Raw genomic sequence first — 14,073 nt, forward strand, 5'->3', positions numbered from 1 at the left:
GTCAGATACTCTTATTATTGTGAAGTATTTCCTGTTTTACCTTTGTGAGATTAATGATGTCTTACTTGGAGTGCTGATAACACTTTATATTTTTCTTAGGGTATTAAATAAAAAACCTTTGTCTTATGTACATTTGTCTTCATCATTAAATGGTCAAATTGTCAAGAACATTAGGATAAGAACCATCTGTTTGTCTCTTGCCTCAAATTCTAGTTCATGGTATGGAATATGTTGATTTAACAATCTTACTTTTTTTTTTTTTGGATGGTGACCGTGGATGTTTTACAGGCTTCCAAGTTGGCATGTGTGTTGTAAAGAGAGTTCTTCAGCTTCATTGTATTACTCTCAAGATGACAATTGTGCACTAGAAAATGAAGATGTACAATCCCAGAAAAAGGTACCTTAAATAAAGATGAAGTTGTAATTTGTGTATTAGCTTTGTCTTCTCAAAACATTTGGAGTAAAAATATTTCAAAAATACTGTGACATTATTTTTGATGGAGATTTGTAATTTTCTTTGCTATACTTTGAGGAGTTACTTAGGTAATTCTGAAATTAACCTAAATATTTATTTATTTATTCTTATTGCTTGTATTATAAGGAGAAAAATAGTACCTGTTCAGAGAACTGAAAACTAGGACTCTCTTTTTAATACTTTAACTACTTAAAGTGTCTCTAAAGAAACCTGAGTCTTATAAATTAAAAACTATTAGAAATGAGAATTGTAGGGAGAACCTGAAATGATTGGCTATGTACTTTGTTTCATATAATTGGGTAGAATGAATAGACAGAGGCAAAAAAATCTGATGGTCTCTAAATAGTTTATTATCATTTTAAATCGTAAAAGGTGATTATTGACTTCAGCTAGATTTGGCTCCCCCTCACCCCGCCCCCCCCCCCCCCGGAAAATCAACGTACTTATTTTAAATTAGAGGAATAATTTATATACACTGTAAGATATTCATCTTTGTATCCCCTTCCCATCCCCAAAGGAACCATAATTTGCTGTTTCTTATTAAAACACTCAGACCATTGTCTTTGGGTATAGATACATCATAGCTGACAAATTAATGTTTTAATTTTTAGTAAAATGCCATAAATATTGCACAAGTTGACTTCCCCTCTTCCCCAGCAGTATCTGTGGATACCTTTGTATGTTACTGTATTATTTTGAATAGCTACATTTTTATTCCATTATATGGATATGTCAAATTTATTTAAGCACTTTTTTGGCTGAGAGGCTCTCAGTTGTGTTTATACATGCATGTTTGTGTCTGCATTTGTGTGTGTGTGTGTATGCATAAACTTTTAATTATATGCTTGGGTGTTTTCTTTTTTTGACATGATGTTTAGAATGGATTTAAATTTCTGAGTTATACAGGATCTGTTTCAAGGATAGAGCAGTTAACATTTTGAAGACTCTTGCTGGATACCTCTCCAAAAAAAGTGTAATTGTATGCGTCTATGCACAATCTGTAAGACTTAAAGCTAATCTCTTTGATGAGAAATAAGACTTAAATGTTGTTAAAAGTGAATTTAAGCAAAGTGTTAAGGAAGGGGAAATAGACATTCTTTCAGTAAACATTTGGTTACCTATTATGTTCTTTATAGGGTTAGAATATGATGGATATGAACTTTGCTTTTATGAAACTTATATGCCAGAATATACATTTAAAGAAAATATATCTGAAATTCTAACTTAACAGTATCAAAAGAGATGACACAAAAAGCTATAAGCATATATATTTACCAGATATTTACTGATCTTCCTGTGTGTCTAACATACAGTGCTGGGTGGTAGGACTAAAGTGCTTATTAAGAAATCAAATGTAGTGTATATTTGGAAGGCAGCTATGCTCATTACTGTACTGCTAGTATACACATGTAGTATACATTTGAAGTGAAGCAGTAAGGAGAGTAATGCATGAAGGTAGACAATAAGCATGGAAACAAAATTATTAAAATCACAATAAAGTGTTTTGGTTGTATGGAAAGACAGTCTTAATATTGCTTCAGGACTATTTTGTGAAGCAGTTTTATCAGTCAGCCTTTTCTTTGTTGCAATATAGGATGAAAGAGGGGGACCTGTCAATGCTGAATTATCGGGAAAAGTAGATTCAAGCTTACCTGTTCCTCCAGAAGAAAACAAATTAAAAGATGACTACATTGTGAATGTACAGGTAAGATTTGTTGCTTTGATTTTTTAATGATACGGCTTTTCAAACCGCTTCACAACATAGAATACATTTATTTGGTCAACATATTGTATATTTTTTTTTCCTCTTTCTTTTTGTGATACCATGCAACTGGCTTTAATATTAGTCACCTGTTAGGTACTGTTTTTGAGAAAATTAAAAATTACTGATGTAATAGTAAATGTGACCATTTTCCTTGTAGTATAGGTTTGGTTGTAAATCTTTCTTTTTAGGTTCCATTTTGGCTCAGTATAATTACTTATCTTCTCTCAGGTTTTCAGATGTCAGGGGACATTTTTTCTGACTTAAAGTATTTGTATGTAGAATACAGAGTATTTTGACACCAAAATTTTATCACTTAGTGTGAAATATTAATAAATAATCATTAATAGATTATGTTTTTTCCCCTTTTCTCTCATATTATATCCTAAATGTTATTTTTCATTTTGTATACCAGCTTTTATGAAATATGTAAAACTAGACCAGAGTGTAAGTTGATCAGAATGCTGATGTATCTGGAAACCATTTAATATCAGGAATAACTGAAGAAGCTGGGGATATTTGATCTGGAAGGAAGAAGGACTAAGGAAAAACTGAATCTCTTAAATATTAACAAAAATAAATTTCAGCTTAAAAGAAGGGGAAATGCTCTTTAAAAAAACACAGCCAGAGTTATTTTATGATTTAATTGGGTTATCTAGGGAGAGATAGTACATTTCATTTTAATGAATTTTGGAGGACATTTGGAAAAGATTTATGCATCAGAGTAAGGGAAAAGTGATCTCTGTAGCCCTTCAGTTATACAAGTATCCCAAACAGTCTTGCCATTTTTCATTTTCCTGAATTTTTCTCATGGTATTCTCTTGTTCAAGTACATTGAAGTGCTTACTGCATCTTTAGAGACTTGTGCTGTTCAGTACAGTAGCCACTAGCTACCTGTGGCTCTTGCACATTGGAAATGTGGATAGTCTTAGTTGAGATGAGCTGTAAGTATAAGATTCACATTGATTTTGGAGACTTAGTATTAATAAAAGAAAAAAAATAGTGTAAACTACCTTATTAATTTTTTATGTCGAATGATAATACAATATTTGATAATAATGTGATGGTTCTTTTCTCAAAGCCTCCGTCATAAATTTTGCAAACTATTTGTATTCCTTTGCTAACTTTTCATTCTAGTGTAAATTCCTCAAATGATCACATTTTATTTTATTTTCTTATTTTATAAAGAATTTTTGTTTTATATCACATTGTTAATTTTATATTCTTTTATATTTTATATTGTTTTATATTTATTTTCTTTTATGTTTTAATTTTATATCACAGTCCTTACTTTATATTCTTCTGACTCTGCCTCTTGTTTTCTTTCTGTTGCTGTACTGGCTTGTCCTTTTCTTCAGAGTCCTAGTTCTTCCAGTTCATTGTAGTCCTTAGTTTCTCTTTTCTTTGAACTGAGCATGAGTACCTCTCTCTCATTTGATACTCACTTAGTAAGTATTGTCTACTGTGTGCTGGGTACTAGTATGTGCTGGCACTAAGAACATGAAGATCAAAAAAACATAGTCTGTACTCAAGACATTTATAATGGAATTGAAGAAGAGAAATAAATAAATAAGGGCAATTAAGGTGTGATTAAAGTCTATACAGATAACAGTGGAGGCATAGAAGAAGAGGAATGGCTAATTCTATATGGAGTTGGTTGGTGGAGGGAAGTACTTACAAGAGGTTTTCAAAGATAAGTAGGTATTAAGTACATTTCAGATTATATTTTGGAAGAGTGAAACAGCATACAGGCCTTAAAAGAGCAGCCAGAATCGTGTATTGCCTTGTAATGTTATTTATACATGCCTTGTATTGTTACTTCTTGATACACATTATCTTCTAAACTGCTCAGGGACAAAAAACTATGTGGTACACTATTTTATACTACTTTAATTTATACTATTATATATTAAATACTAGTATATAGTATTTTATACTAATAAATACTAATGCTATTTAATAGATACTGTTTCATGTATTTACATAGGATTTCAGTGTTGCTGTAGGATACATTAAGGTGTAATTATAGTAAGAGAGAAATTTTGTAGGTCCTGATACAAAATAGGAAAGAAGAAAGACAAGCTGCTTTATCCTGGCTTATGAAATGCTATGACAAATCTGTAGAGCCTGTATTGTAATATGAGATGTATTCCTTAGGGTGGTCATGTTAGAAGAAGGGACTTTTATAAAAGTAATTTTTAGTGAACATTATATTGTTACTTTTGAGACATACTTTTTATAATATCCTCTGCAAATAAAGAGAGAATTTGTTAATCCCAGCATTAAATATAACTGACTTTTTTAGAAACAGGATGCGGAATCAAAAAAGTTAAGTCCATCTGTGACTGAGACACTCCCTACAGTTGATCTTCATGAAGATTCTTCCAGTGTAGTTGTGGACAATGAAAATAATGAAAATATTTCCAGTTCATCTACCTCAGAGGTCACTCCAATCTCAAAACTTGAGTAAGTCATTACAAAGAAAAAAAGAACATCATTAGATAATGACAGAAAAATTTCTCTGATACTTAAATTTGACCTTTAGTCTATATAGCAGACCTATATAATAATGCACCTGTTTTGTGTTTTTAATTTTTTTATTTTTAAATGTAATGATCTTATGGCATAATGAGTATTTATTCTTCTGTCTAACTCAGGGAAGTTGATTGTATCCCAGGCATGAATTATCTGCATAATATAGGTAAAGTGAGATTCTTGTTTAAGAAACATGGAACTTAACTGAATAATCTTTCCTATAATTATCAAAAATTCCAATGTCAGAGTGTTCATTTCCATTAAGTATTACTGTGTCATTCCATTCATAATATGTCTTTGTATGATAGCTAACTTTTTCAAGCTTGATAATAAATATTCAGTATATTTAGATAAATTTGGAATATTTTGGTTTCTTTTTCTCTCTTTTAAAAATGTTTTACACCATTTTTAAAGGCTACTTTCCATTTTCAGTTATTACAAAGTATTGACTCCATTCTCCATGTTTTATGCTACATACTTGAGCCTGTCTTATACCCAGTACTTTGTGCCTCCCACTTCTCCACCCCTGTATTGCTCCTTCCTACACAAAAGGAAAGATATACCCATTTGAATGCAGAGTTCCAAGGAATAGCAAAGAGACATAAAAAAGCCTTCCTTAGCAATCAGTGCAAAGAATTAGAGGAAAACAATACAATGGGAAAAACTAGAGATCTCTTCAAGAAAGTTCGAGATACCAAGGGAACATTTCATGCAAAGATGAGCACAATAAAGGACAGAAATGGTATGGACCTAACAGCAGAAGATATGAAGAAGAGGTGGCAAGAATACATAGAAGAACTGTACAGAAAAAGATCTTCATGACCCAGATGATCATGATGGTGTGATCACTCACCTAGAACCAGACATCCTGGCATGTGAAGTCAAATGGCCTTAGGAGGCATCACTACGAACAAAGCTAGTGGAGGTGATGGAATTCCAGTTGAGCTATTTCAAATCCTAAAAGATAAAGCTGTGTAACTGCTGCACTTAATATGCCAGCAAATTTGGAAAACTCAGCAGTGGCCACAGGACTGGAAAGTGTCAGTTTTCATTCCAATCCCAAAGAAAGGCAATGCAAAAGAATGTTCAAACTATTGCACAATTGCACTCATCTCACATGCTAGCAAAGTAATGCTCAAAATTTTCCAAGCCAGGCTTCAATTGTACCTGAACTGTGAACTTCCAGATGTTCAAGCTGGATTTAGAAAAGGCAGAAGAACCAGAGATTAAATTGCCAACATCTGTTGGATCATTGAAAAAACAAGAGAATTCCAGAGAAACATCTATTTTTGCTTTATTGACTACGCCAAAGCCTTTGACTGTGTGGATCACAAAAAACTGTGGAAAGTTCTGAAAGAGATGGGAATACCAGACCACCTTACCTGCCTTCTATGAAATGTGTATGCAAGTCAGGAAGCAACAGTTAGAACTAGACATGGAACAACAGACTGGTTCCAAATAGGAAAAGGAGTACGTCAAAGCTGTATATTGTCACCCTGATTATTTAACTTATATGCAGAGTACATCATGCAAAATGCTGGGCTGGAAGAAGCACAAGCTGGAATCAAGATTGCTGGGAGAAATATCACGAACCTCAGATACGCAGATGATACACCCTATGGCAGAAAGTGAGGAAGAACTAAAGAGCCTCTTGATGAAAGTGAAAGAGGAGAGTGAACAGGTTGGCTTAAAGTTCAACATTCAGAAAACTAAGATAATGGCAGGTGATCCCATCACTTCATGGCAAATAGATGGAGAAACAGTGGAAACAGTGACAGACTTTAGTTTTGGGGGCTCCAAAATCACTGGTGATGGTGACTGCAACCATGAAAATAAAAGATGCTTGCCCCTTGAAAGAAATGCTATGACGAACCTAGACAGCATACTGAAAAGCAGAGACATTACTTTGCCAACAAAGGTCTATCTAGTCAAAGCTATGGTTTTTCCAGTAGTCATGTATGGATGTGAGAGGTGGACTTTAAAGAAAAGTGAGAATTGAAGGATTGATGCTTTTGAACTGTGTTGTTCGAGAAGACTCTTGAGAGTCCCTTGGACTGCAAGGAGGTCCAACCAGACAATCCTAAAGGAAATCGGTCCTGAATCTTCATTGCAAGGACTGATGCTGAGGCTGAAACTCCAATTCTTTGGCCACCTGATGCAAAGAACCAACTCTTGCAAAGACGCTGATGCTGGGAAAGATTGAAGGCAGGAGGAGCAAGAGACGACAGAGGATAAGATGGTTGGATGGCATCACCGACTCAATGGACTTGGTTTGAGTAGGCTTCAGGAGTTGGTGATGTGGGATAGGGAAGCCTGGTGTGCTGCAGTATGTGGGGTCACAAAGAGTTGGGAACGACTGAGTGACTGAACTGAACTGAACCGTCCCCATTGGTAGCCACTAGTTTGGTCTCTATATCTGTGCATCTGCTTTTTTTTTGGTTACATTCACTAATTTGTTGTAGTTTTTAGATTTCACATATAAGCTATCTCATACAGTATTTATCTTTCTCTGACTTATTTCACTTTTAGCATAATGCCCTCCAAGTCCATCCATGTTGCTGCAAATGGCAAGATTTCATTCTTTTTTTTTTTTGCTGGGTAGTATTCCATTGCACGTGTGGGTATATATATGACAGCTTCTTTATCCATTCATCTGTTGGTGAACACTTAGGTTGTTTCCATGAGTTGGGAATTGTAAATAATGCTGTTGTGAACATTGAGTACATGTATCTTTTCAAATTAGAGTTCTGTTTTTTTTTGAGTACATACTCCAAGGGAAATTGCTGGGTCATAGTTTTAATTTTTTTGAGAAACCTCCATACTGTTTTCTACAGTGGATGCACCTATTCACATCCCCACCAACAGTGCGCATGGGTTCTCTTTTCTCCACATCCTTGGCCAACATTTGTTACTTAGTCCTTTTTTTTTTTTTTTTTTTTGGAATTTATTTAGTTTTGGCTGCACTGGATCTTCATTGCTATGCATGGGCTTTCTCTCAGTTGTGATGAGTGGGGATTATTCTCTAGTTGCAGTGCACAGGCTTAGGTGCCCCACAGCATAGGGAATCTTAGTTCCCAGGCCAGAGATTGAACCCAGGTCCCTCCATTGGGAAGTGGATTCTTAACCACTGTACCACCAGGGAAATCCCTGCAAACTTTTCGATAATAGCCATCTGACAGATATCTCTTTGTGGTCTTGATTTTCCTTTTCCCTGATGATTAGTGATGTTTAAAGTTTCCTTAATTTAGAAAGTCTCTTTTGTATGCCTAGCTTCAGCAACAGTACAAAGAACAAAACCCCTTTCTTTTAATAGTATATTAAACATATCCTTTGTCAAATGAGTTAGCTTATATAAAATGTATAGGACAGTATCTGGCATAGAGTAAGAATATATGCATGAGTTAATATTTTTATCATTACCACTATTTTTCTGCCTCAGGCACTTTTTAGATACATGCTCTTTTCTAGAATATGAGGGACTGGGTTGAAGGAGTTGTACACAAAGATGGTACAGTTATCATTTAGGAGTTCACCCTGGTAAGGGATGAGGGAACAGAAGACATGCTTAGAAATAATGACAGTTTTTAAATTTTTTTAATATTAAACACTTAGTATTTAAGTCTAGATACTATATATCTGAGCAGTACATCTCATTTTCTCATTATATTGAACATGATTGTCTAGTGAAATGAAAGTAAGTGAGGGAAAAATACTAAGATATATATATTTTAAATGAAATTATAAAAGTGCTTTAAGAACTTTAGTGAAGCATTTTGAGGTAATAGATGATTTCTTGATACTGTAGGCAATAATAACTCTAATATTGGCTCAGTTCAGTCGCTCAGTCGTGTCCTACTCTTTGCGACCCCATGAATTGCAGCATGCCAGGCCTCCCTGTCCATCACCAACTCCCGGAGTTCACTCAAACTCATGTCCATCGAGTCAGTGATGCCATTCAGCTATCTCATCCTCTGTTGTCCCCTTCTGCCCCCAGTCCCTCCCACCATCACTCTTTTCCAGTGAGTCAACTCCTCACATGAGGTGGCCAAAGTACTGGAGTTTCAGCTTTAGCATCATTCCTTCCAAAGAACACCTAGGACTGATCTTCTTCACATGGACTGGTTGGATCTCCTTGCAGTCCAAGGGACTCTCAAGAGTCTTCTCCAACAACACAGTTCAAAAGCATCAATTCTTTGGCGCTCAGCTTTCTTCACAGTCCAACTCTCACATCCATACATGACTACTGGAAAAACCATAGCCTTGACTAGGCGGACCTTAGTTGGCAAAGTAATGTCTCTGCTTTTCAATATGCTCTCTAGGTTGGTCATAACTTTTCTTCCAAGGAGTAAGCATCTTTTAATTTCATGGCTGCAGTCACCATCTGCAGTGATTTTGGAGCCCCCAAAAATGAAGTCTGACACTGTTACCACTGTTTCCCCATCTATTTCCCGTGAACTAATGGGACCAGATGCCATGATCTTAGTTTTCTGAATGTTGAGCTTTAACAACTTTTTCACTCTCCCCTTTCACTTTCATCAAGAGGCTTTTTAGTTCCTTTTCACTTTCTGCCATAAGGGTGGTGTCATCTGCCTGTCTGAGGTTATTGATATTTCTCCCAGCAGTCTTGATCCCAGCTTGTGTTTCTTCCAGCCCAGTGTTTCACATGATGTACTCAGCATATAAGTTAAATAAGCAGGGTGACAATATACAGCCTTGACGTACTCCTTTTCCTATTTGGAACCAGTCTGTTGTTCCGTGTCCAGTTCTAATTGTTGCTTCCTGACCTGCATATAGGTTTCTCAAGAGGGTGATCAGGTGGTCTGGTATTCCCATCTCTTTCAGAGTTTTCCACAGTTGATTGTGATCCACACAGTCAAAGGCTTTGGCATAGTCAATAAAGCAGAAATAGATGTTTTTCTGGAACTCTCTTGCTTTTTCTATGATCCAGCAGATGTTGGCAATTTGATCTCTGGTTCCTCTGCCTTTTCTAAAACCAGCTTGAACATCAGGGAGTTCACGGTTCAGGTATTGCTGAAGCCTGGCTTGGAGAATTTTGAGCATTACTTTACTAGCGTGTGAGATGAGTGCAGTTGTGCGGTAGTTTGAGCATTCTTTGGCATTGCCTTTGGGATTGGAATGAAAACTGACCTTTTCCAGTCCTGTGGCCACTGTTGAGTTTTCCAAATTTGCTGACATATTGAATGCAGCACTTTCACAGCATCATCTTTCAGGATTTGAAATAGCTCAACTGGAATTCCATCACCTCCACTAGCTTTGTTTGTAGTGATGCTTTCTAAGGCCCACTTAACTTCACATTCCAGGATGTCTGGCTGTAGGTGAGTGATCACACCATCGTGATTATCTTGGTCATGAAGATGTTTTTTGTACAGTTCTTCTGTGTATTCTTGCCACGTCTTCTTCATATCTTCTGCTTCTGTTAGGTCCAGACCATTTCTGTCCTTTATCGAGCCCATCTTTGCATGAAATATTCCCTTGGTATCTCTAATTTTCTTGAAGAGATCTCTAGTCTTTCCCATTCTGTTGTTTTCCTCTATTTCTTTGCATTGATCGCTGAAGAAGGCTTTCTTACCTCCTTTTGCTATTCTTTGGAACTCTGCATTCAGATGCTTATATCTTTCCTTTTCTCCTTTGCCTTTCGCTTCTCTTCTTTTCACAGCTATTTGTAAGGCCTCCCTAGACAGCTGTTTTGCTTTTTTGCATTTCTTTTCCACGGGGATGGTCTTGATCCCCGTCTCCTGTACAATATCACGAACCTCCGTCCAAAGTTCATCAGGCACTCTGTCTATCAGATCTAGTCCCTTAAATCTATTTCTCACTTTCACTGTATAATCATAAGGGATTTGATTTAGGTCATACCTGAATGGTCTAGTGGTTTTCCCTACTTTCTTCAATTTAAGTCTGAATTTGGCATAAGGAGTTCATGATCTGAGCCATAGTCAGCTCCCGGTCTTGTTTTTGCTAACTGTATAGAGCTTCTCCATCCTTGGCTGCAAAGAATATAATCAATCTGATTTTGGTGTTGACCATCTGGTGAGGTCCATGTGTAGAGTCTTCTCTTATGTTGTTGGAAGAGGGTGTTTGCTATGACCAGTGCGTTCTCTTGGCAAAACTCTATTAGCCTTTGCCCCGCTTCATTCTGTATTGCAAGGCCAAATTTGCCTGTTACTCCAGGTGTTTCTTAACTTCGTACTTTTCATTCCAGTCCCCTATAATGAAAAGGACATCTTTTTTGGGTGTTAGTTCTAAAAGGTCTTGTAGGTCTTCATAAAACCGTTCAACTTCTTCCGCGATGCTGGTTGGGTCATAGACTTGGATAACTGTGATATTGAATGGTGTACCTTGTGCTGGGGTCCAGCCCCCACAGGATCAAGGGGAACCTGAAGGAAAAACAGCATCAGCGGATGATTTAGAGAGAGATAAGGAAAGAATATTGTAGATAAGAAAATAGAGGAGAGAAAGAGGCTGATATTCCTTGGTTTACATAGAAAGCCAATAAAACTTCGAGACAAGAAGTTTGCCTTGCTCATGGAGGCCACAGGTGCCTTCCCGGTCTTCCGAGGGAGTGAAGACGCAGAGCGTCTTCCCGTTCAGGTCTTAGAAACTTGGGCAGATAAGTGAACGCAGGGAGCCTCTGTGCTCCAAGGGATCAGCCTGAAAAAGTGAGAGAGAAAAAAAGAGAAAAAAGAAAAACACAGAGTGACCAAGCTTCTTCAAGAGAGGCCCATTGTTTTTATTTTTAAAAGGATCTTTTATACCTTTACTTGTACATAGAGGGAAATGAAAGATGCAAAGTCATACAGAGTCAGCCCAAACATTATATCTGTTTTGTCTTTATCGAAACCAGGATTTTTCTGCAAACCTTTCCCATAAACAATATTGTGTACATTATCTTCTGGCCTTGGTGGTCTGTGAACATTTTATGACCCTGTTTTGATAAAGGCTTCTCAACCAGAAAACTTATTTTCCCTTGAAATGTTTTTTCTCATATTTCTAATCTATGTCAGCCTCAAAAAGTATTAAACAGAGTTACATTCTCAGGAAGCAAAGGTGTAGTGAGTTACAAGAAAGAACCAATTAGCTCAAAAGTCTGATGTGGTTAATTTCAAGGCTACACTTGTTTTTCTTACTTTCCAACTGTGTTAACTAATGCACTCCCAGGTGCACAGTGGATAAGAGATATGGGAACTTAGCAACAAGCATTGGCCCAATAATGAAATCCTATGCCTAGCACTACTCTAGTAACTTTTAACTCTTTGAAAGGCTCTATTTTTAGGCTTTCCGTGCCTCTCACAGTTGGGAGGCTGTAAATAATCACATGTGTAGCTGCAAGAGTCTGGGTATATCTGCCAAGCAAGCTAAAATGCTAACAGAGGGGTTTTGATTGGAAATATTCTTCTCATGTCCAGGAGACTTATTAGCTATAGCCCTAAGTTGATTTTCTCCAGAGAAAGGAGATCAGGAATAGCCCCCTGTTAATGTCAGAGGAGTTGGTGAAAGTCATGAAATAGTAAAACAGACAGATTCTGGTTTTGGGGTAGATGTTCGAGAAAGCCTAGGGAGCCCGTTGAGTTCTGAAGCCTTGCTTAACAGTTCTCTTCCACATGACCCTGTCATGGGTGGGGTCTCCCGTGGTGGCTCCCGGCAGCCTTGGAAACGAACTGAGATCATTCTGTCCTTTTTGAGATTGCATCCAAGTACTGCATTTCAGACTCTCTTGTTGACCATGATGGCTACTCCATTTCTTCTAAGGGATTCCTGCCCACAGTAGTAGATATAATGGTCATCTGAGTTAAATTCACCCATTCCAGTCCATTTTAGTTCTCTGATTCCTAGAATGTTGACGTTCACTCTTGCCATCTCCTGTTTGACCCTTCCAGTTTGCCTTGATTCATGGACCTAACATTCCAGGTTCCTATGCAGTATTGCTCTTTACAGCATCAGACCTTGCTTCTATCTCCAGTTACATCCACAACTGGGTGTTGTTTTTGCTTTGGCTCCATCTCTTCATTCTTTCTGGAGTTATTTCTCCACTGATCTCCAGTAGCATATTGGGCACCTACCAACCTAGGGAGTTCCTCTTTCAGTATCCTAGCATTTTGCCTTTTCCTACTGTTCATGGGGTTCTCAAGGCAAGAATACTGAAGTGGTTTGCCATTCCCTTCTCCAGTGGACCACATTCTGTCGGATGTAGTAATAGAAGTGAAACATGAGAGAAGATGCATTTAGAATAAATAATTTAAAGATCTTATTTTTTACAATATTAAATATTAATATATATTAATAATATATTATAATATCAATTATATATTATATTAACATATATATTTATATATAATATTAAATATTATAATAATATTTTGTTTTAAATTTTGGTACTTAGCTATTTAGAGGCCAGGCAAGGGCACCAGCAGATCAAGGGTCTACAGTTCACACGTTTTAAATCTTTCCACAGCTTACAGTATGTGAATTCTTGAAAACCCTCTGTAGAACTATAAAGCAACTTTTCCTGGCTTGGATTTTTTTGGAAATCACTAATATCACTTTTAACTTATGCTGCATTATGTCCATTAAATTGTCAGATCGTCTTTTTTGTTTCTATTTTAGTGAAATAGAAGACTCTGGTACTATCCCTATAGCCAACCCAGGGGAAACTGAGCAGTCTGAAACTGATTGTGATGTTGGTGAGGCCCTTGATGCAAATGCTCCAGTTGACCAACCTTCCTTTGTCAGTCCACCTGAAAGGTGAGTGTGAGCTGTTGTTTGTCTTTATATGATTCTATAATAAACGGCAGTGTCACCTTTGAGTAGACTTTGGTGTATACTTAATTCAATTTTATGATTGAGAGAAAACTTACTTATTTGTGCTCCTTTCTTGGTTTACTTTTTATTCATGTATACTTTTTATAGTTTGGATTTGTGTGTACTTGTTATTCAGCTGAAATTTGTTGATTTAATATGCCTTTTGATTTCAAATAGCCTTGTCGGCCAACATATAGAAAATGTGTCATCTTCGCACGGCAAAGGAAAGATAACAAAGTCAGAATTTGAATCAAAAGTTTCATCAAGTGATCAGGGCGGTAGTGATCCAAAATCTGCATTGAATGCTTCTTCAGATAATTTAAAAAATGAGGTAGGTAAAAAACATGCACTATCTCCTACTTTGTTATACAATTCATTTTCGTTTTTAACCAGTCTTGTAATTTGTTAATCATATTTGCCATAAAGTTAGGGGATCAATAGTTAGTGATCAGTGTGGAACTGAGGTGAAGTGTGCTCCCAG

The 14,073-nt window shown here is 36.5% G+C and overlaps 1 protein-coding gene across 1 annotated transcript in view; it reads left to right on the forward strand.

Annotated features, from left to right (window-relative positions):
* Nucleotides 1-277: 277 nt before the first annotated feature.
* Nucleotides 278-14,073, forward strand: part of SUCO (SUN domain containing ossification factor) — a 67,045-nt gene continuing 53,249 nt past the window's right edge. Inside the window, exons 1-5 of the mRNA XM_052653551.1 lie at nucleotides 278-397; nucleotides 2,070-2,180; nucleotides 4,549-4,703; nucleotides 13,398-13,535; nucleotides 13,770-13,923. Coding sequence (XP_052509511.1) covers nucleotides 278-397; nucleotides 2,070-2,180; nucleotides 4,549-4,703; nucleotides 13,398-13,535; nucleotides 13,770-13,923 — 678 coding nt within the window. The remainder of the gene's footprint in view (nucleotides 398-2,069; nucleotides 2,181-4,548; nucleotides 4,704-13,397; nucleotides 13,536-13,769; nucleotides 13,924-14,073) is intronic.

The sequence above is a fragment of the Budorcas taxicolor genome, chromosome 16, assembly GCF_023091745.1.
Source record: "Budorcas taxicolor isolate Tak-1 chromosome 16, Takin1.1, whole genome shotgun sequence".
NCBI lineage: Eukaryota > Metazoa > Chordata > Mammalia > Artiodactyla > Bovidae > Budorcas > Budorcas taxicolor.